At 58.5% G+C, this 23,073-nt stretch overlaps 1 protein-coding gene across 1 annotated transcript in view; it reads left to right on the forward strand.

Moving 5' to 3' along the window:
• The window catches only part of CYP46A1 (cytochrome P450 family 46 subfamily A member 1), a gene marked incomplete at both ends in the record, with an annotated part of 33,904 nt that extends 21,981 nt beyond the window's left edge, over positions 1-11,923 (forward strand). The window contains 8 exons of the mRNA XM_079698919.1: positions 823-973; positions 1,151-1,213; positions 3,288-3,360; positions 5,908-5,992; positions 6,655-6,765; positions 10,622-10,710; positions 11,487-11,553; positions 11,753-11,923. Of these exons, the coding sequence (XP_079555045.1) occupies positions 823-973; positions 1,151-1,213; positions 3,288-3,360; positions 5,908-5,992; positions 6,655-6,765; positions 10,622-10,710; positions 11,487-11,553; positions 11,753-11,923 (810 nt within the window). The remainder of the gene's footprint in view (positions 1-822; positions 974-1,150; positions 1,214-3,287; positions 3,361-5,907; positions 5,993-6,654; positions 6,766-10,621; positions 10,711-11,486; positions 11,554-11,752) is intronic.
• Positions 11,924-23,073: the final 11,150 nt, after the last annotated feature.

Below are 23,073 nucleotides of genomic sequence, written 5' to 3' on the forward strand. Positions count from 1 at the left end.
GACATGGCTCAGAATATTATCTATAGCCCTTGAGGAGGAACTAAAGATCCTTGACTTTGTTTAATAGTTAAACTATTTTGTCTTGCTGGACTGTTTTCCTTTCTTTCTGCATTTTACCCCTTCTCTGATTAAATTCACTCTTTGGAACTTGGGGAAGGCCTAGGAGGCTAAGGTTTTTCTATAGACAAGAGGCAGGTGGAGGACATGGGGGTGGGGGGGTCTGTTCTGGGAAGACCCCATAGAGTCCTGCTTGGCTACAGTACTTGAGTTGATTCCCAGACAGATGCTCAGGGCCCCCTTCTATTCCCTGGGACTTCAGACTCTGAGCTTAGAGTCTCCTGATGCCACCCCACCTTTTTAGCAGTTAATTTCACTCTACTTCCCTCTGGCTGAAGTTTCCTCCTTCGATGTGATCCTAACTGCCTCCATCCTTCAGGAATCCCTTCTTATTTTCCAGTGCTCTGTGGGTATTTTAAGGCATCTTTCCCATCATTTCTAGGGATTTGGGGCAGGAAGGGGAAGCCAGTGCTTGGCCTTAGGCCACATGGCTTGCAGCATCTTAGTTGCCAGACCAGGGGTCGAACCCGGGGTCCCGGCAGTGAAAGTGCCCTAACCACTGGACCGCCAGAGAATTCCCCATAGCCCACCATTCTGATAAAGTCTCCTGGCTCCTTGATCTTTTCTAGAATGTTCTCACATTCTTCCACCCTCCCAGCTTGCCGGTGCCGCTGTGGATTTCTGAAGTCATTTTGGAGTTGGGGGGACGGGGGAGAGGGAAAGTGTGTGTCCAGTCCACCACGCTGAGCTGGAACTCTCATTCAGTTTATGCCGGGGAAGTGGAAGCAGCTTCGCGAGGTCCGGGAGAGCGTGCGTTTCCTGCGTCAGGTTGGCAAGGACTGGGTCCAACGCCGCCGGGAAGCCCTGCAGAGGGGGGAGGACGTGCCTGCTGACATCCTCACACAGATTCTCAAAGGTGCCAGGGATCCCTCGAGGGCCTTGGGAGGGCCAGGCAGAGTGGGTGCCCCCCATCCGTTGACTCCAGCTGGTTCTGTCTGGCTCTGGGGGAGCGGGGAGTGGGGAGGAGACCAGGATTCTTAGTGTCCCAGGCGGCATCTGCTCCTGGGGCTCTGAGACTCGCCTTGTCTTTCAGCTGAAGAAGGGGCCCAGGACGACGAGATTCTGCTGGACAACTTCGTCACCTTCTTCATTGCTGGTTTGTAGCTTCAGCAGCCACCAAAGGCTCAGAGCTCTGCAGGAGTGAAGGGGACCGTGGATGGCTTAAACCCTGGCTCAGAGATTTTCTTAGCCAGTCTGAGCAGAGTTCTGCTGTGGAACTGGGGGGCAGGGGTGAGGGAAGCAGACGCCCTCTCTCTCAGCTTGGCGAGGCCCAGGAGGCCCTCTTGGTGGCCTCCCACCTGGCTCTGGAGCTGGTGATTGTGAGGATTGGTGAAGCTGCCTTTCTGGGCTCGGGAGAGGTTGGCCACTTGAATTCAAGTCTCTGCCTCACTCAGAATTTATGCCGAGGCCTTCCGTACACTAGCCCCAGAAGATGTGCTAAGCAGCTTTATTCATTTGCTCATCAAATATTTCTTGAGCGTTGTCCTTCACCTGGAAAACTTCTCCTCACCCTTCAGCAATCCCTTAGGTGTCTCTTCCTCACAGAAGCCCTCAGGGATTGCCCAGACTCATCAGGCCCTGGTTAGAAGCTCTCCATGGCGCCCAGAGCGCCTCTCCGCCCACACATTTCACTCCCAGTGTTAAGCTGTATGTTTATTGGTGTCATTCGATAAGGTCTGTCTCCCCCAGCAGATTGCATGCTTGGTGAGCCAGGGGTTATGTTGTTTTGCTCACCTGTGAATTCCCAGGACCCAGTGCCATAGGTACCCATAAAGATCGGATGAAATGAACGAAGACCAGGCACAGGGAAGACAGAGATGAACAAGATGAGGGATACTTCATAGTCTGATGGTGGAGGTGGACAGACAGACAGAATTGCCTTGCTGGGCAGTGGATTTTCAGAGGAGGAAGCCTGCCTCCCCTGCGAGAGGGTCACGAAGCGGGAGGGGATCTGCCATGTGGACGGCGTGGATGAGGGCCCTCCAGGTGGGGGTAACGCTCACAGGTAGCCCGGAGACCTGAAGCAGTAGGGCTGGAGCAGGACTTCAGGGCACCATCCTCCGCGCGTGATAAAGTGCTTGCTGAATGAGGCCTGGCTAGTCTTCACGCTGTGAGCCAGGGGCCCGAGTCCGGGATGTGGTTCTTCTATAGGCCGGCTCTGTAGCCTGGGCCTCAGTTTCCTCATCTGTAAAATGGGGATGTCCATCCAGCCTTCCAGTGGGGGTTTAATAACTCCCCTCACGTCCTCCTCGCAGCCCACCACAAGCCCTGTGCCCCTACCGCAAGGGGCCGGGGAGAGGACAGCTGTGTCTCTCCTCCCATTGTCCTTTGAGGAAACTGAGTCACTGCTGGCAATGCAGAGCCAGGGCCAGGCGGGGACTTCCGGCCACTTCTGATTCCCCTGCCCGGCCTCCCCTGTGAGGTTCCCTGGCCGTGACTTGCCCACATTCCAGCCCTGGGAACAGCTGGACCTCCTTCCCAGCACCTACTTGCTGGAAGGTGTAGGCCCTTCTCTTGCATTCGAGCAGCCCCTGGGGCCCCCTGGCTGGCAGTGGTTGCCACCTGTTAAGCCCCCTACCCCCTTAGAGGAAAGTGGTGCAACTCGGTTCCCTCCCTGGCCAACAGGGATGGGGGTGGGGTTGATGCTATCAACTTGACCAGATCCTTCCAGAACCCAGAATCCGCCCTCTCCACCTGGGAAGTCGGTCCCTGTGACAGGAGATGCACCCTCTCCAGACCTCAGGGACTGGTGCCCGCAGCTTCATGGGCTTTGGGCTTGAAAGCTTTGCTTGACTTGAGTCCTAGCTCTGTTCCTCCTGCTGTGTGACCTAAGAGGGACACATTCCTCTCAGCCTCAGCTTGCTCTTCTGCAAAATGGGGACGAACATCCCTCCACGCCAGGCAAGGCGCAAGGATGGTTGGAGCAAGGGGCTTTTAGGGTGTGAGACACGGATGCGTGGGGTGAAGGCCATTTCTTTGACAACGTAGGCGGCACCAGGAATGCAGAGGTGGGCAGGTGTCTCCCTCGTATCTGTACGTCTGGCTCAGCCAAGGGGGAGAAGTGAGGGCTTGAACTACCACAGGGGCCTGGGGTCTCAGAGGCCAGGCAGGCTGGGCCAGCGGCAGCCCCGTAGGCCTCGTGGAGCCTCCGCTCTCCTCCTTTCCTGCAGGTCACGAGACCTCTGCCAATCACCTGGCATTCACGGTGATGGAGCTGTCGCGCCAGCCGGAGATCTTGGCGAGGTACGAGGAGGGGACATGGGGGGGCTCCCCTTGACGTTGGTGAAGGGGTTTATCTGATGTCTTGTTCCTAGGGGACCACCTGCTCCCATCTCCCACGGCTGAGCCCCCTCCAAAGTGTCCCGCTTCCCTTCACCCCAGGGTCTTTGCACATGCTGTTCCTACTTCTAGAAGCTCCTCTTCCTGCTTTTCTCCTGGAGAATTCCCCCCCCTCCTCCTCCTCCCCCTTCCTCTTCCCCCTCCTCAGAAGCCTTCTTAGACCCCTGAAGCATCCACTCTGTTTCCCCTCCTAGCCTCCTCCCAGCTCAGAGATGCGTTTTCTCCTGGGACTGTTTGCTTTGAGTCTATTTTAGTCATGAAACCAGAAGCTCCAGGAGGGCTGGGACGTGGCTCTTTCCCTCCCAAGATGTACTCAGGGCCTGGCCAGGGGCTGGCACTTAGGACTGAACAGAATTCCAAGCAAAGTGCTGAGGGAGCGCTTGTCTGCAGCTGGCAAGACAAAGGAGGGCATCGCTGGGGAGATGGCATTTGAGCTGGGCCGTTGGTTTCCTTAAATACAAACAGTGTCCCTCAAGGACTGTTGCACAGATGGGCTGAGCTAAATGTAAGAGTGCTCTGCAAATGCCGCCGACAGGCTTGGGGGTGGGACCTCCGTGGACACGGGGAAGGGTCCATCAGAGCAACGGTTGTCATCACCAGCAGGAAAGGGCAGACCGAACGATTGCCTGAGAATATAACACCGTTGACCCTTGAACGACAAGGATTTGAACCGTGCGGGTCCACTTACACATGGATTTTTTCCACTACATACCTGCTACAGCACCACACGAGGCGCAGTTGGTTGAATCCATGGATGTGGCGCCAACCGTAAAGTTATACTCAGATTTTTGACTGTGTGGAGGGTCGGTGCCCCTAACTCCTGTGTTGTGCAAGGGTCAACTGCAGCTTATTGGTGTTTAAAAATACGTAATAGTATTTATTTAAAAATTTGGAAAAAAGCAAAAAAGTTAAAATAATGATTATAATTATAATAATAAATCCACCCGTGGTGCCCCCATCCACCCAGGGACAGTTCATGTTAATTCCTGAATTTTGCTATGTCTATTATCACAACATTGCCCCACAGTTTTGCAACCTCTTCCCAAGTTCTTTTTTTCTTTAATATTGTGTCTATGTGTATATATGTATATCATATATATATCATATATAATATCATATATATAATAAAATCTACCATTTAAACCATTTTCAGGTGTATGGCTCAGGGACATTTAGTACATTCACACCGTTGTGGATCCATCACCACCATCCTTCACCACCGTCCATCCCCAGAACATTTCAGCATCCCAGACGGAAACTGTCCCCGTCCAACACTAACTCCTCACTCCCTGCCTCCCTCCCTCCAGCCCCTGGCAACCACCATTCAGCTTCCTGTCTCCAGACATCTGACTCCTCTCGGGATCTCATACAAGTGGAATCATAGTGTATTTGTCCTTTTTGTTTGGTTTGTTTCACTCAGCATAATGTCCTCAAGGCTCATCCGTGTGGCAGCAGGTGGCAGGACGCCCTTCCCTTTTGAGTCTGAGTGATATTCCCTTGTATGTATGGACCGCATCTTGTTTATCCATTCATGCATCAGTGGACACTTGGGCTGCTTCCACCTTTTGGCTATTGCGAATAGTGCTGCTGTGAACGTGGGTGTGTAAATATCTCTCTGAGACCCATCTACCCAGAAGTGGGATTGCTGCATCACGTGGTAGTTCTGTGTTTAACTTTTTTTTTTTTTTTTTGCGGTACGCGGGCCTCTCACTGTTGTGGCCTCTCCCGTTGCGGAGCACAGGTTCCGGATGCGCAGGCTCAGTGGCCATGGCTCATGGGCCCAGCCGCTCCGCGGCATGTGGGATCTTCCCGGACCGGGGCACGAACCCGTGTCCCCTGCATCAGGCAGACTCTCAACCACTGCGCCACCAGGGAAGCCCTGTGTTTAACTTTTGGAGGAGCCTCCATACCATTTTCCAAAGCAGCTGCACCACTTTACATCCCCACCAGCAGTGCACAAGGGCTGTGATTTCTCCACATCCTCACCAGCACTTGTTATTTTCTGTCTTTTGACAAAAGACCCCGTCATGGGTGGGAAGTGGTCCAGGTCCACCTTTATGGCTGCATGTTATTCTAACGGTGCACGTCCTAAGGCTTGTACCTGCATCCCTGCATCGCTCCTTCTGCTGTTTCCAGCTGCTGTGAACCGGGCTGAAACAGGCATCTTTGCGCAAAGACCTTGTTCTGTGGTGCTTTGTTTCCTACAGCCGATTCCGAGCAGCACACGCAGCGGGTGAATGTTTTAAGGGCCTGGAACGTAGTTCCCAGCTGCCCGGGCGTCTGCGTTTGGACATGGAGGTTCCTTCAAGAACGGGGGCTGGGTGGGGGGGCAGTGTGTGCAGCGGGGAAGCCCCAGGCCTCTCGCTTCACGCTTCCTCCCATCCCGCCCTTCTTAAAACTAACGTGGGGCATCTCTCCTTGGAGACGAACTTGTCTTTGTCTGACTGACAGGCTGCAGGCCGAGGTGGACGAGGTCATCGGTTCCAAGAGGCACCTTGACTGCGAGGACCTGGGGAGACTGCAGTACCTGTCCCAGGTGTGGGGATGGGGGAGAAGCTTCTGGGCAGAGGTGGGTGATTCATCGACCAGGCCTGCTGCCTCCTTGAACCCTTTAGTACAGGGGTTCTTGAACGTTGCTGCACCTGAGAATCCCCTGGGAGGTTAAAAAACTGCCCACGTCCAGGCTGCTCCAGGCCAATGACACTGAGTCGCTGGGGGCAGGACCCAGCATGGCTACGGTTTCCCAGGTGATTCCAGTATGGAAACCAGCCCAGTTAGTAAAACCCAGTTAGGCCTGGGTTCCACAAGCGTTAGGCTTCCCAGCTGGGGGCCAGGCTCAGCAGAACCCCCCTCCAACCCCCAGCACAGCACAGGAGGAGGCCTTCCTCGAGCTGCTGGAGTCCTCGGGATGGTGGGAGCCCTGGTTTAGAGGGAGGCCTGGCTCTGGTCTCCTGTCTGGTCTGGTCTCTGGCACTGTGGCTTTGCACAACCCCTCCTCTGGGCCTTGGTTTCTCCTTCTGTCACATGAGGGGTTGGACACGCAGAAGAGGCTGACCTTGCAGGGGTCAGGGACCCAGTTCGGCCGTGGGTGCACATTCAACACCGTGAATGGAGCAGAGGTGTGTCCGGGACATGCTTCTGGCACTTTCCATGGGGTCTCCTGACGTCTCTCGTTATCTCCCCATGTGGTGTCTGCAGGTCCTCAAGGAGTCACTGAGGCTGTACCCGCCAGCGTGGGGCACCTTTCGTCTGCTGGAGGAGGAGACCTTGATCGATGGGGTCCGGGTCCCCGGCAACACCCCGCTCCTGGTGCGTGGGGCCCCTGCCTGCCTGCCCCCAGCTGGCCAATTCGGGGCTGTCCGCTGAGGTCAGGGACTTCTCCGAGGTCCGTAGCCCCGTTATCCTCGCTGGCCTCCCCGTGCATTCTTGTTTGAGTCCTACCATAACCTTGTGATGAATTTTCTCTCCCCACCCCACGGTCCAGTGTAAGATTACAGCAGATGATTCTAAAAGGGAGGTACCTCGTTTACAGCTGAGGCTGCTGAGGCTCAGAGAAGTTAAGTTACTTTCCTGAGGTCACACAGCCAGCAAGGGGCAGAATGGGATGTGCCCAGTTTCAGAGCTGGCCCATATTTGCCCCGGTTCCTTCTCTCTCCATGGCCCCTCCTCCCACTGAGGTTGACCTTCTCCCGCCTGGTCTCCTTTACATTTTGTTCCTCTGGCTGTTTCCTCATTCATTCATTCATTCAGGCTCCATTCATGCACAATGACCTCCCCAAACCCACCACCTGCCCCCAAAACTAGAACGTAACCACCTATGTGTGCATCATTCTCCTGATACCCTCCGAAAGCTGTCACTCTCCTGAATTTTGCACTCGCGATTCCCTCGCCTTCGTGTGTGTGCAAGCCCACACAATAATACGTCCTAGGACTTGCTTTGTGACTCAGTACAATGTCTATTAAGATAGTGTAGATTTCCACGTGTGGCTGTAGGCCATCCATTTTCACTGCTGTGTAATATTCTGCCATGTGAGTTGCACTATTGCACATTGATTCCGGGGTCAACAGGCATTTGAGAGGGTCCCAGTTTGTTCCCATTATGAGCACAGCTGCTGCTGTCAGCTTTCCTGTCCTTGTGTCCTGATGCAATGTGCAAATGTGATTTTTGGGTGTGTGCCCAGGAGTGGGAGGGTTGGGTTTTAGGACAGATGACTGATCAACTTTATAAACTAGGGCCAAATTATTTTCCAGAGTGGCTTTGCCAGTTCAGAGGCTCCCTTGTGGTGTAAGAGAGAGTCTGTTCCTTATCTGCCTCACCACTTAGTAGGGGCCAGTTTCTTATTTGTTGCCAGTTCAATAAGTGTAAGGAAAGTATTTTGCTGTGGTCTTGATGTGCACTTTCCCGATTACTGGTGAGGTTGGGCAGCCCTACCCTGTTTTTCCTCTTCTGTGAGGTGTTTGTTCATTTCCCTTTCTTGGGTCCTTTGTCTTTTCTTATTATTATGTAGAGTTGTCTTTACAAATTCACATGTTAATCTTTTATCAGGTAGATGTGTTGCAAATGTCATCTCTAGATATGTGGTTTGTCTTTGTTTTTTGTTTTTTTTTTGCGGTACGCGGGCCTTTCACCGTTGTGGCCTCTCCCGTGGCGGAGCACAGGCTCCGGACGCATAGGCTCAGCGGTCATGGCTCACGGGCCCAGCCGCTCCGCGGCATGTGGGATCTTCCCGGACCGGGGCGCCAACCCGTGTCCCCTGCATCAGCAGGAGGACTCTCAACCACTGCGCCACCAGGGAAGCCCTGTCTTTGTTTTTAATGATCTGACGTTCTTAAATTTTTTAGTGGTTCGTTATCTTGTTTTGTCTTGTTTAAGAAATGCTTCCCTGCTTTGAAGTCAGAAGAGTACTCACTTACATTGTCTTCTGCCGATTTTACACTTTTGAAAGTTAAGCTCCTATCTACCTGAAATTGATTTTGCGTATGGTGTGAGGTAAGGGTCTGTGTTTGCTGAGGCTACTATTGCAAAGCATCACGGACACAGTAGCTTAAAGAGCAGAAGTTTATTTTCCCATGGTCCTGGAAGCCAGAAGTTCAAGATTTAGGTGTCAGCAGGTTGGTTTCTTCCGAGGCCTCCCTCCTTGGCTTGCAGACAGCTATCTTCTCCCTCCAGCTTACCTGGCCTCTTCTCTGTGTGTGTCTATGTCCTAATCTCCTCTTCTTATAAGAACATCAGTCATGGGCTTCCCTGGTGGCGCAGTGGTTGAGGGTCTGCCTGCCGATCCAGGGGACACAGGTTCGTGCCCCAGTCCGGGAGGATCCCACATGCCACGGAGCGGCTGGGCCCGTGAGCCATGGCCGCTGAGCCTGCGCGTCCGGAGCCTGTGCTCCGCAGCGAGAGAGGCCGCAATGGTGAGAGGCCCGCGTACCGCAAAAAAAAAAAAACACCAGTCATACTGGATTAGGGGCCCCGATGACCTCATTTTAACTTAATTACCTCTTTAAAGAGCCTATCTCCAAATACAGTCACATTCTGAAGTTAGGACTTCAACTTATGAATTTTAGGGGGATGCGGTTCAGCCCCAGACAGAACCTATGTTGGTTTTTTTTTTTTTTTTTTGCGGTACGTGGGCCTCTCACCGTTGTGGCCTCTCCCGTGGCGGAGCACAGGCTCCGGACGCGCAGGCTCAGCGGCCATGGCTCACGGGCCCAGCCGCTACGTGGCATGTGGGATCCTCCCGGACCGGGGCACGAGCCCATGTCCTGTGCATCGGCAGGCGGACTCCGAACCACTGCGCCACCAGGGAAGCCCCCTGTGTTTATTTTTACAGAGGAGAAAGACGTGCTCCAGTCCCACCTGTTGAGTCTCCCTTCCCTAGGGCTCTGCCAAGCCCTCTCCAGCACGTATCAAAGCTTCATCCATGTGTGCTTTTTTTTTTCCTTTCTTTTTTTGGCCACACCATGCAGGTTGTGGGATTTTAGTTCCAAGACCAGGGATTGAACCTGGGTCCTCGGCAGTGAGAGCGTGGAGTCCTAACCACTGGACCGCCAGGGAATTCCGTATCTGTACTTTTTTTTTTTAAACATCCTGCACCAATACCACCGGCCTTAATGACCATCTCTTCAGAATGCCCTTACATCTGGCAGGGCGAGGCCCTGTGGCTGACTCTCAACCCACGTGTGCGACCCCGTGGACCTGGAGTGGGCACACCCAGGCTCTAATCCTGACCCTGCTCCCTGCTGGCTGGGTCATCTCAGGGAACACCCTGAACCTCCAGGCCTCAGTGCCATCCTTGTAAGGTGGGGATAAGGGTACCTGAGTCGACAGGATAATACAGGATAACGTACATCACGTGTCTGGCCAAAACCCCTGGCACATAGTAGGCGCCCTTTGCTGACCTTAGACCCCTCCTGGTCTTATGCTCCCACTCAGCTCCAGGCCCCGCCTCCAGCCCTGGATGCCCTGGACTCTCACAGAGAACCAGGGGCAGCACGGGCTTGGGGAGACACTTTGTGCAAAGTTCAGCACCCAGGGCCCAAGTTATAGGGCATGAACGGCCCCTGGGGGCCGGGGCATGGAGCATCAACTTCAATCAGGAGGCACCAGGTGTGCAGGTGAAAGGCTAGTGGGGGCTCTGCGGCTCCCCCACCCCCACCCCGCTGAAGCAAGTCTTGTGCTGAAGAGAAACTTTGAACAATAACAGCTCTCAGGAATCTAGAGACAGATGGCCTCGCAGCAGACCTGAGTTTGCATCTCATTTTGGCCGCTTACTTGTCAGGTGACTTTAGGCAAGTCATGAGCCTCTGAGCCTCAGTTTCCTCATCTGTAAAATGGGGGTAATTGTAGCCCCCCCTCACAGGGTGAGGTCAAGCATGGGGTGATGGAGCATATGCCCAGCTGGTTGGCAGCATATTGGGCTGCCCCCTTTCCTCCTCTTAGAGACTTTTCAGGGGCCAGTGGAATTCCGCACTGGTCCAGATGGGCAGGTGGAGAGATGGGCAGGTGGAGAGGTGGGTGGGGAGATGGGCGGGTGGAGTAGAACAGGGGTGGGGAGTGCGGGAGGGCGTACTCTGCCCCGAGTCTCCCCACTGGGTGACTGCAGCAGGTTGGGAGGTGCGAGGGGACCCATCCTCGGAGCCAGAGACAAGCAGATCCTCTGCCCGGCAGTTCAGCACCTATGTCATGGGGCGGATGGACACATACTTTGAGGACCCGCTGACTTTCAACCCAGATCGCTTCAGCCCCAAAGCACCCAAGTAAGTCTCTCTTCAAGCTGTCCACAAGTGGAGAGCTGGTGGGAGGATGGTCCCAGTGGCCTCTGGTCTGAGCTGCCTGTGCTCACTGAGCCCACATAGCCTTCCAGATCACTGCGAGGGCGTTGTGAACCCCACTCTGCCCCCATTTACAGGGAGGAAATCACGGTTCAGAGAGGTTAGGTAACTTGCACAAAGATGAACAGCCAGGAAGGGGCAGAACGAAGGCTTGAGCCCGGCTCAGACTGGTGTTAAAGTCTGTGCTCGTGACCAGTCCCTTATACCGGGAAGGCCTGGGACTTGGGCAAGTGACTGCATCCCTGCCCCCCCACACCGTGATGCTCCTATCTGAGAAATGGGAATACCGACGGCTCCCTCTAGAGGTGGCTGTGGGAGTGAATGGTTCCAAGTACTGAAGCAGTGGTGGGGAGGAGAGCCAGGCTCAGGGGACAGACGCCTGAGTCCAGGCCCAGACTGCCCAGAGCTGGGCATGCGACGGGCTGAATAAGTGGAGTAAGTGACGTAGGACCTTGGGGGTGTTGCTTTGCCTCTCTGAGCCTCAGTTCCTCCATCTGTGAAATGGGAATAATAACAGCTCCTTCTGGAAGGCTCGAAGGAGGATAAAATGAGACAATGCTGACCCAGAGCTTAGCCGAGTCAGCTGTTGATGCCTTTAGCATGTTCGATAACGAGCCCTGTCCCAAAGCCGGTCCTCACAAGGCTGGCTTTGTCACGACTGTCGCGGGGCTGCCTCCTGACGCCTCTCTCCCCGCATGCAGGCCGAAGTTCACCTACTTCCCATTCTCCCTGGGACCCCGCTCCTGCATTGGGCAGCAGTTTGCTCAGGTAGGGGGCCAGCGCTGGGGTTTCTGCCCAGAAGTGACTGTGGGGTGACGTCTTGTCCAGGAAGCATTTCAGAGCCCTGCTCTGGGTCCCTGGGCTGGGGGCTGGGGACTGGGGGCTGGGGACCCAGGCAGCTGTGGCATTTGCTGCTCATTCCCTCATTCACACCACTGACCCCTCCACCCCGCCCCCACGCGCACAGATGGAGGTGAAGGTGGTCATGGCCAAGCTGCTGCAGAGGCTGGAGTTCCGGCTGGTGCCCGGGCAGAGATTCAGGCTGCTGGAGCAGGCCACGCTCAAGCCGCTGGACCCTGTGCTGTGCACCCTGCAGCCTCGGGGCTGGCAGCCCGCGCCCCCGCCCCCGCCCTGCTGAGGGGCCCCGTGCAGGACCGGACTCCTCCGCCAGGGCCGCGCCCACGCTGTCCCCCTGCCCTCCTCCCCGGGAGCGCCCTCCACACTGGCTCCCAGCGGGTCCTCTGTGCACCGCCACCTGCTTCACAGCCCTGAGAGCTCTCCGTCCCCTGCTGACTCCACTGCCCTTCCTGGACCAGAGCCTGCCACCTCCCAGCAGCCGCCCAGATGTGCTGTTGTCTCCCCCCACCTCTTTGCACAGGCCACGCCCTCTGCCAGACACCCTAACTCTTGCTCACTCCCTAAAGCCCTCTTCAGGTGTCACCTCCTCCAGGAAGCCCCCCTTGCCACCCCCCGGCTGGGCCAGGGGCCCCTCCTCTGTGCTCCCTTGGCCACCTGTGCTACCTCCAGCACCACACTGACCACACTGTATCATGAGTGTCCTTCGATGTGACCGACTGCCCTGCCAGGCTGTGAGTGCCTCAAGGGCAGGGTCTGCGTGTGATTCACCTCTGAGCCCCCTGTGCCCACCCAGGGCCTGGCACAGAGTCGATGCTCAATAAATAAATGTGTTGACTGCATGAATGAACGGCCAGACCAGGCCAGGGCGCTCTGGCCTCTGTCTTCTCATCTGTAAAATGGGTGCCTTGTTGAGGCTGATCTCCCTAAGGGCTGATGCAGCTCTGGAAGCTGCCCCTGGAGATGCCCAGAGAGTGCCACATCGGGAGAAGACGGCCCAGGTTCCCAGGAGGGCCCCATGTTATGTGCAAGGCCATGCTCCTGGGGGGTGAGGCTGGGACTGTGGGCAGTTTTGAGAGCTTGATTTGAGAGAGTCGGGGGCCCTGGGGCCTGTGTGGTCTAGTCCACTCCCAACAAGGCCACTGACACTCCAGAGGACCTCTCATAGGCTGGAGCCCCCAGGATCTCTCTTGGGGGCAGCTTGGTGGAGCTGAGTGTGGACGCCTGGCCTCACACCCACTGCACCTGTGCACCTGCTGGCACAGGGCTGCCCCTCCTGACCTGGGTGGAGGAGGAGGCTGCTGGGGCCCAGGTGCTGAGATTGTAACCCTCGCGGCGGTGGGTGGGTGAGGAAGCCGTCCCTTCCTCCTCGAGGCTGACGGGTGGCCAAGGGGCAGGAAACACTGGACCCGCCATGTCCTCTGGGCCTGTCCAAGGGAAAGGGCCTGTTTCTCCTTCAGCACTTGGGAGTTTGTCTTCATGCAGGAACAGCTGGCCCACTGCCTGGGGTACGGGCGCCGGACAGGTCCCCCCCACCATACCCGAGAGGGCACAGATTCAGACTGGCCCCTGCTGCATGTCAGCTCCTCAGGCCTTGCTGCAGTCTTGAACGACAGCTCCGAGGGGTCTTACCAGTTAGCAGACGAGGAAACTGAGGCTCAGGGGAGGAAGTGGCATGCTCAGCACAGGTGGGTGTTCTGCCCTAGGATGGGCCTGCGTTCCCAGCCCAGGCTGGACATGAGGTCCCACGAGAGTGGCCGCATCTGAGCCTCTGGGCAGGGCGCCTGGCCTCTGGGACGCCTCTGTAGCTGCAGATTCCTTGCTGAGTGAGGGTCCTCCCGCTCCCCCAACCCCAGACTGACCTGAGCACTCGGCTGGGCCCTTATCAAGCTACGCCCCACCCTCTCTGTTTCCATGTCCCTGCCTTGGGGTGGTGGTGGGGAGTCCAGAACCTCCTGTGGCTCTGAGAAGGGTGTGTCTGGGCCAGCTGGATTGGGTCAGCTGGGCTGGGGCCTGGAAACCTTTCTTTTTAAACCCGCCCCCTCCCTAGGAGACTTCAGTGTGCACAGGGCTGGTACCAACCCCCGGGGCCCAGGCAAGATGGATGGGATTAAAACCAAGGTCCTGCAGCCAGACCTCCTGGGGTCAAATCCTACCCCATCTGTCACTAGTTACGGGGCTTCGCCCCCAGTTTCCCCATTTGTAAGGGAGGACAAATAACAGGACCCATATCCGAAGGTTTGTGGGAGAATTAAGAACGTTCTACGTGGGTGGTGCTTAGCACAGAGCCTTTCAGCGTCAGTGCTGCACACTCAGCAGCTGTAACTGGAACTGGCGGTGGCATCTTTATTGCTGTTACGTCCAGAGGAGGAGGCGGGGCAGTGCAGTTCCCAGAAGAGCCACACGGTGGCGCCCCGGCGCAGCTCTCAGAACTGCGGGTCCGCCGCAGGCAGGGTGGGCGGTGCCTCCCCAACCCTCGGAGGGTCCGGAGGTCAGGAGTGGGAGGGACTCGAGGCGACGCAAGCCCAGCCTCCTGGAGGAGGGGTCAGGGCGAGAGGGGCGGGTGGTCTGGGGCATCCAATGACCACTGGGATGGGGGTAGGGAGGCGGGCATCACGGTCCCTATTTCACAGATGGGGCATCGAGGCATGGCGAGGGTCGGGCAGCTGGTGGGGCGGCAGGGGCACTGCCACGCGGGTGGGGGGGCAGCGATCACTCGGTGCTTCCCCCTCACCTCTCCGGGCAGTGGGCCTGCGTCTGGTGGTGGGATGCCGGCAGACCCGCAGTGGGACGAGCCGGGAGGTCTGGACTCACCTGGAAGGGGCAGTTTTGGCAAGAAAAGTCCCGCGGTGGAGAAATGCCCACCAAAGATGAGTATGGCGTCAGGCTGTTTCCTGATGCCTCAGTAGGTCTCTCTGGTCCTCTCTGCCCTGCCGTTCCCTCCCTCAGGACCTCGGGCATTGATGGCCCTTTCCCAGCCCGCCCCCTCATCTGTAAACCTGGACAGGGTGAGGTGGGTCTACAATCTCACTCCGGGCAGGAAACTTCCAGCCTGCACACTCACCCAAGTCCCCCCCACGATCCCTCAGGTTTGAGCTGCTCTAACACCTCAAATGCATTTTATGCTCCCCGGAAGTCACCTCCGGTGCCCTCGGCCCCAGGGGTCTGGAGGCTGGTGATGGGGGACCCTCAGGGTGTCTTCTGGCCAGGCTGGGGTGGGGAGTGGCCTCAGAAGCCTTGTCTGCTGGTGTGGAGATGAGAAGCTTGGCCCAGCCCTGGTCAGATGGGAGGTCTTCTTCCTCTGTGCTCTGGGTGCTGGGACTAGAGGCTGGCTCTGGGGTTGCCTGGTGGCCCTGCTGGGCCTCAGTGACCGCCAGCATGGGTGGGCAGAGGACCACAACTAGTTGCCCTGCTGGGAAGGTTCTGGATGGGGCTCAGCCCCTCCTGGTTGTCTTGGCCGAGTAGGTATGGTGTCCGCTACCCTAGTAGGTCCAGCCAGGCAGACCCCACAAACACAGTGTGTGGGGGGTTTCCTGGGTGATCACGAGAGGGGGTGACCACCTGGAGGTGACCTCAGGGGAGTTGCAGCCCCTCTGCGTGGACGCTTACTCTCCTCTGAGGCGAGAATCCCGCATCTTCTGGCGGCTTCCTGATAAGTATGTGACCCAAACGGGGGTCTCGAACCCCTAAATGCACGTCTGCCCAGACTTCACCCTGGGCTCCTCCAGACAGCCTTGGGCATCCTGCCTGGACGTCCAAAAATAACCCCAGCCGGGGGAGGGGGCAGACACTGGGATATTTCTGGCGGGCGGCAGGAGACTTGCAGAGGAGGGGCATTTCTCTGAATCAGGGTTGGGATGGGGACAGATGGTCTAGGGCTTTGAAAACACTCATTTCTCCCAGAACATGGCTCTCCCGCACTTTCTTCCCACTGGAGGAAACCATGGTCACCCTCCTGGTATTGCCCACCTTAGGCAGCCTCTGCCGGTGGGCCAGCCCCGGCCAGCCAGGCCGAGTGGTCACGCCCAGGGTGGGGGGGCCTGAGGGTCACGGCAGAGGACGGGGTCAGAGGAGGCCCAGAGCCTCCCACTCTCAGCTGTCCCACAGGCAGCCTGCAGCTGGCCGTGCCCAGGCCTCAGGCCTGCCCTGCAGGAGGCTCCATGGACCTCAAGGCGGTGCGGCCGGGCAGGAGGTGGGGAGTCCTGGAGCCTTTCATGCAGGAGCCCGGCCTCCCAGGTGGGGTGTGGGGGTCCCAGGGTCAATGCCAGGTGGGCAGGGGCAAAGGGCTTGTCTCCCCTCCCCACTCCCGGTCCTCGGGCCCAGCTGCGCTGGTTCAGCTTTTGGGGGGCAGAGGGGGGTGATGCAGCCGTGGCAGAGCTCCTGCGTCCCCAGCCTGGGGGCAGGGCCCTTCGGACGGCCCTGGCATCCTGGCTGAGGAGGAGTCCGTGATGGTGGCGTTGGCCAGCCCCGGGCCCAGCTGTACTGTGACCCCGGGCCCCTTTCTACAGACAGGGCCCTGAGACGTGGGGTCTCACTGTCCCTGGGGGGCCTCTCCCCTGCTGTGAGCCCAGGAGCCTGAGGAGGAGGCCAGAGTCTCCCCAGCAGCTTCACATCCCCACGGCCACCTGCCCCTCGCACACACCAAATGACGGCGGCTCCTTGGCCTGCGCCCAGAGATGAGGGGTTGCCCCAAGGAACCCAGGAACTGCCCACACCCTCACACCCCAGGGATACCCAGTGCAGCTGACGGGCCTCTCAGGCTTCTTTCCTGGCCGGGAGCCTGGAGACCAGGAGGCTCACCCAAGGCCACCCACACCCAGGCAGCCATTAGCTTAGGGTGCCTGGGCTGGATGGGGGTGCCCCAGGTGTGGGAAACCAGCTCCCAGAGCTGCACTGGAGTGTGTGTGTGTGTGTGTGTGTGTGTGTGTAAGCCCTATGTATATGTGAGCCCATGGGTGCGTGTGTGAGCCCCACAAGTGTGTGTCCATTTGTGTCTCTCCATATATCTCTGTGTGTCTGGGGTCTCCCTGTCTCTGTGTATCTCTGTCTCTCGCGTGTGAGGCTGTGCATACGGGTCTCAGCTTCCGTGTCTGCGTTGCTCAGGCTGCGTGCATCTGGATGTGTGTCTGCCGTGACCTGAGCTGTTAAGGAGGTGTCTGTTTTAAGCTAAGGAGGTGGACACACCTGGTGTTCAGTCCTGGTTGTGCGTCGCACACCCCATCCTAACCCCGACAGGTTAGGTGGCCCGCCCAAGGCCACACACCCAGGGGACGCAGGTCCATCCAACGGGGACATCCTCTGTCCTTCTTCAAGTCATGGTCACCAAGGCCCCAGGTGAGGCTCCTTGTTTGAAACTTTCCTGCCTCTATTTACGGGGAGGGCCCAGGAAGACGGGGTGTCCAGCAGGGAGGAGGTGCCGGGACCCCGAGACCCAGCTGGGGTCTGTGTGAATGTGGGAAGGGCAGGTGCCCGCAGGAAGCAGGGCGTCCACCTTGACCCCGCCAGGCTCCCGTGCCCTCCCACCTCTGATCGGGCCAGCCCAGACCCTCCCTCCCTCCTGGGTCACTTTGCTCCCAGCATCGGTGCTGGTTGGCTGAGCAGTGGGAACTCAGGGGCTGACGGGGGAGCGAGCGGGGTGTGGGAGGTCGCTGAGCACACGGTCCCCAGGCAAGCGGCCACTGCGAGGCTCGTGCTCATCCTACCCTGTGAAGTGGGACACGGCTTCCCCTGAGACCGCACGATGTTGGGGAGGGCCCGGGAGGGACCCCAGCTCAGAGCCAACCCGGCAAACGTGTACCTCCTACCCCCGTTCCCTTCCAAGCACCCCAACTCTGGCCAGCTGCCAAGCTCACAGGAGCAGCCCGCCCGCCCCATCACCCTATGTCCCGCCACATCCATCCCCGCGGCACCCCGAGCTCTTCGCCAGAGCTTCTCCTCCACCTTGAACCTGACCCTGGCCGTCCAGGTGTCCGGCTGCCCCTCCAGGTGCCAGCCTGCTCCTCCCTGACCGCCTCCGCTGGCCCTGTGCCCTGCCCTGCCCTTCCTCCGCCACCCCCCACGTGCCCGAGAGCCCCCCAGGAGGCTGCGCCCACGTCCCCTTCAGGCCCCGGCAGCCACTGCCCATCACGGATGCCCACCGGGCGGCTGAAATGACATCACACGCTCCTTGTGAGCTAAGACCATGCCAGGTCTTGGTGCCCGTGACAGGGACACGACAGGTGCCCTCGGCCAGGCAGAGCCAGGGCTGCAGGATGGGCTGGGAGGGGCCAGAGGGCACAGGTGCATAGGTACCCGCCCCCCAAGTACACACGCACATACATGGTCACGCAGGAATGTGCACACACACACATTTCCCCTCCACTCATGTACATGCTCCCGTGCACGCAGGTGCACCGCACACACTGTCACACACACGCTCATGAACACACACGCAGCGGGCTCAGGGGCAGAGGAATCAAGTTGTTTTTTCCCCAATACATGTTCCCACGCTAAAGAAAACAGGAAGGGACTTGGGACCAGGGACAGGAAGAGGAAGTGGCTTGCACACGGGGAGCCGGCTCCAGCCGGGCGGGACTCAAGGGCAGACAGACAGACGGCTGCAGGGTGGGGAGGTGGAGTGTGCCCACAGGGTGTCTAAGCCCTGGTCCTCTCTGAGGGCCCCACAGGCGTCACCCCTCACGTATCCAGTTGAGAAACCAAGGCAGGGGTGGCTCGTCCCAGTCCCCAGGGAGGACAGGAGGAGCTGGCCCTGGACCCAGGCTCATCTGACATCACGCTCCCCCAGCCCTGGTCCTGCCGCCCCACCTGGAAGTGGCCACGGTGGAGTCCTCTGCCTGGGAGTCCAGCTGCCTTGGTGGGGCTCTTTCTGCAGCCCTGCTGCTCGTCCAGCACTGGGCACACCCGTGGTACCTGGCCTGACCTCTGGTGGTCTCGGGGGGCACCCTGAGGTGGGTTCCACAGTGTGCTCCTCTGGGGGCCTAGCCCAGGGAGCCCCAAGCACATGCTGCCGGAGGTGACACACACATGGTGGGGCCATCAGCCCAGGCTGCGAGGCCCCGCGGAACCATGTGTGCCTTATGGCAAGGGCCCTGTGGGGTTCTCCCTGCCCCCAAGCCTGGCCCAGGCCTGGGTGCATGAAGTTCTCATAAATGCTCCACCCACGTGGAGATGGAGGCACAGAGAGGGGCCATGACCTGCCCAAGGACACACAGCAAGGCAGGTCTGAACCCGCTCATGCCCTCCCGCTGCAGCTCCAGGGGAAAAGTAAGGTGGAGGCCTGGGCAAGTGGGTCCCACCTGGTTCCAGCCCCTCCCTAGAGATACAGCTGCCACCTGTGATGCTCCCGCTGCGGCATTATCTCCTTAGTCCTCCAGACCCAGCGGGAGAGACTCCTCCCCACTCTGCAGGTAGGGGGCGCCCAGAAGAGCTGCTTCTCTCCTTGCTGACCTGCCTCCTTTCTTTCCCGCGCGCCCTCCCAAGGCACAGGGCAGCTAGGTTTCCACTCAGGCCTAGAATCCCAGTCCTGGAATCACATCTAGCTGGTGCAGAAGGAGGGGGAGGATTTCTGGGGTGGAGCGGCTGGGGGTTTAGGGCTCCAGAGACATATCCAGTCCTTCTTTGTCTTTTTCTCACTTAAAATAAAAATCTCAGTTAGGAGGGACCCAGGATGACCAGCAGTCCTTGTCTGCCTGAGACTGAGGGTTCCCAGGATGCATGAGGACTTTCAGGGCTAAAACAGGGAAATGTCCAGGGAAACCAGGACAAGTCACTCTAGAGGGACTCCAAAGCCATTTAATCTAATTCCACCTGATGCTTGAACTCTCCACTGTGTCCTCACCCAGTAGCTGTCCAGCCCTGCTTACATACCTCCAGTGACAGTGAGCTCACTACTGCTCATAACAGCAAGAGCCAACCAAGAGGTAGACACAGCCAGGACCAGGCACTGACCACAGTGAGGTCAGAATTTGCAGAGCAGAGTGCAGGGTCCTCTGACCTGCCTTTAGGGGCAGTCAGAAAAGGCTTCCCAGAGAAGGAGACAGGGGAGGAGGATGGGGAATTCCTGACCAAGGGAACACCACAGGCAAAGGCCAGGAGGCCTAGAACCATCTCACACGGATTGAATTCCTTTGCTGTTCTCTCTGACAGCTGGTGTGACTCTACAGCCCTCCCCCGACCCCGTCTCTGGAAGGGAGCCCCTCCTGCCTGTACTCCCCAGGTCTCCAGGCTAGGAGAGGTCTCCTTGCCAATGGCAGAGCTGTTCGATGCCTTGGAATACCATTCCACCCCCCTCTCATGTTTCTGAGGCTCATGGACCCTTCACCACCAGCATCTGCCCCCTCCTCCAGGAATCCCGCCCTGGCTTCCCCAGCCCTGTGTGCCTCCCTTTTCACAAGCATCAACCTTCTTCTCTCCTTGGGGTCACTACTATCTCCAGCCCCTGCCAGGGCCCCTTGTCACTCTCCAGTTGAGCTTTCCCACTTCTTACCTTTGCACCTGCTGGTCTCTCTTCCTGGAGTGTCCTTTCTTCCCCTGAAAAGACTTTCTTATTCCTCAAAGATGTAACTCAAATGCCAACTCTTCCAGGAAGCCCTCCAGTATTTCTCTGACTGGGGTTGATACCAGCCTTCTCTTTAAGTCACCGTACTCCCTCTGTGCTCTGCATGCAGAACAAGGTAGACCTCGAGCCTGGGCGGGCTCGAGCCCTGGGACCGGCACCGAGCCCTGGGAACTCAGCCCAGAGCCCTCCACTTGCCTCACTGCCCTGGTCTCTGGCCTGGATCCCTGTGGGGACTCAGGAGCGGGACTGGGTTGGCTCTTAGGCAAGCACACAGCAAGTGCATACTAAGTGCTTGCTGAGGTGTCTTCTCTCAACTGATATTTCCTGACCACCCACTCTGTGCCAGACACAGGGTCACATGGCTGTCCTTGGTGGGGGGGGGTGTCCATCTCCATTCCCCGCCTCCCCCAGCACACATGGAGCAGTTAGAACCCAGGAGGCGGAGGTGCCCCTGAGTGTGGACAGCTCCCATCTGCCAAACAAAGGCGAGGGGCACACCTTACAGTCACCTTGGAGACAGACAGCCCGGCTCCAGAGCCCAGCTCCGGTCACACCCCTGACTGGCATTGGGTAGGTCACTTAACCCCTTCTGTGACATGGAGAACATGGGGGAGGCCGCCCCAGGGACCTGAGAGCAAGGACAAGAGCAGCAGCACTCAGCACGACCCCGGCACCTGGCACATGTGCTCCAGGCTGGCATCACTCCTTGTCTTCCTTCTCTAACGCCCCTAAGTGCCCCTCACTGCGTAGGTGGGACCAGTCCCAGGGAGAGAGCTTGCAGGCATTCTGGGGTCCCAGGCTGGGGTGGGGGTCTCGCAGCCTGACCAAGCACCAGGGGGTGCAGTGGTTTCTTGGGCAGCATTCTGAGGCTGCTGGAGAGGCCCGGGCAGGGGAGGGCAGTGCCCAGATTTATCCACCAATCCCGCCAGCTCCTGGCCCTGGAGCGTGTTCTTATCTGCCTGACCCAGCATGGGGGTGGGTAGCCAGGGCTGCCGGGGCAGGACACTGTCTGGGGACTGGACGCCGAGCGGGGCCGGCAGCCGCGAACCCCACCAGGTGGGTGACAGCCGCCGAGGGCCCTGAGCGTCCCAGCGGGCCGTGGCGGGCTGCCCGCCCATCTCCTGCACCATGTCGGACGGCGAGGGCCCCTCGGCCGGTGAGTGGCAGCGCTATATTTACCCACTGCTGCTCTGGTTGCAGAGCCAAGGCCACTGGTCACTGAGGGCGCTGGGCCCCCCGCAGGCTGCAGGCAGCTGTGGGGCTGGACCCCCTTCCTCTGGGCCTGATGCCTGGGGGGGCTGGCTCCTGGGGGGTGGCGAGTGCCTTTCAAAGCTCACTGTGTCTCACACGCCCACCCCCACCCCCACCCCCCTTTCCCGGCTTCCCGACGGGGCTAGAGCAGGAAGCTCTTTCTGCTGCAGACCCTCCCGGCTTTCAGCGGGGCGTCCGGAGCGACCCACGGTGCAGCAGGGGCTCTGGCTGCGGCTGGACCCTGGGTGGGCTCAGGGTGCCGGCCTCTGGAATCACGTGCAAACGAGTGTGCAGGAACATTTACCTGTCATCAGGGGGAAGGGGGAGTCCACAGCATCCATCAGACTCCCCAGAGGTCAGAGACCTCCAGGAAGTTCTGAGCTTCTGGTCTGACAGCACAAAGCAGACCCCCCATGGGGCCCCAAATCCTCTAGGTTGGAAATGGCCAGGGACACAGGCAGGCGGAGGGGTGGTCTGACACTGGAGTCTGCCCACATGTCCTCTGCTCTGCCCGGGGCAAGGGGCTATGGTGGGGACTGGTTGCCCATGTTCCTGGCTGGCGGCCCCTGGCTCCATCCAGCTGAAGACAAGCTCTGATGTGGACGTCATCCTGAACCTGCCTCGGGTGGGGCGGGGGCAGGAGACAGCTTAATCCAGGGAATATATTGGGGACTCTGGAGTCAGGCTGCCCAGGTTCAAGTTCCAGTTCCTTCACTTCCAAGTTGGGTGACCTTGGGCAAGTGGCTTGACTGCTCTGAGCCTCAGCGTCCCCAGGTGAGAAAGGAGACAGTGGTAACAGTATGTAACCCACAGGGGGTCGTGAACATTGAATGTGATGACCCATGAAAGCGTCTGAAGGTGTGTAGTGAGCGCTTAGCAGTGTCTTCGTGGAAACAGCAAGTGGGGGTCCCGGGCCGGTGCACAGAAGCCCATGGGCCTGTGCATCCCTGCCCGGCCCCCTCCAGCCAAGTCTGACCGCCTAAGCCACTGCGTGCCTGTAGGTCATGGATTCCTTCTCCGTCAAACGTTGCCGTGGGGAATCTCGGGCAGATCAGGCTGTCCCGGAGGGCCTCGGGGTGCCTTGTGGGCAACAGCGGTGTGTGCCCACTCTGCATGGTGTCGGATGGACAGTTCCAGCGCCTGGGCCTGGCTGAGTCAGATGTGGAAAAGAGGGGGTGTGTATGTGTGTTGGGGAGGGGGACACTGACAAAACTGGCCCGACCTCGCCCTCTTCTGTTGGGCTCCCGTGGCGCTGGCTGCCAGGAATTGTCCGCTGAGCCAGCATGGTGGGGGAAGTGCAGACAGGCCCTTTCTGGCTGGCTCTGCCCACACCTGACCCAAACCCGGAATAGCCCTCTCCCTCCACAGGGACACAGCCCTGCTTTTAGCAGCTGGTAAAACCGCCCTGCTGTGGGGATGGGTATTTCAGGACGCCCAGGACAATATTAGCCCTTCGGGGCGATGGAACGGGTACCGAGTGTGTGTGTGTGTGTGTGTGTGTGTGTGTGTGTGTGTGTGTGTGTGTGTGTGTGGCCTGGAGGCTGGGAGGAGACAGCCTTCACTGTCGGGTCTGGGAGAAGGTCAGCGGGATCGGAAGCTGGTGGGCAGCATTCTTGCTCTGCCCG

The sequence above is a fragment of the Hyperoodon ampullatus genome, assembly GCF_949752795.1.
Source record: "Hyperoodon ampullatus genome assembly, chromosome: 3".
NCBI classification, from domain to species: Eukaryota; Metazoa; Chordata; class Mammalia; order Artiodactyla; family Ziphiidae; genus Hyperoodon; species Hyperoodon ampullatus.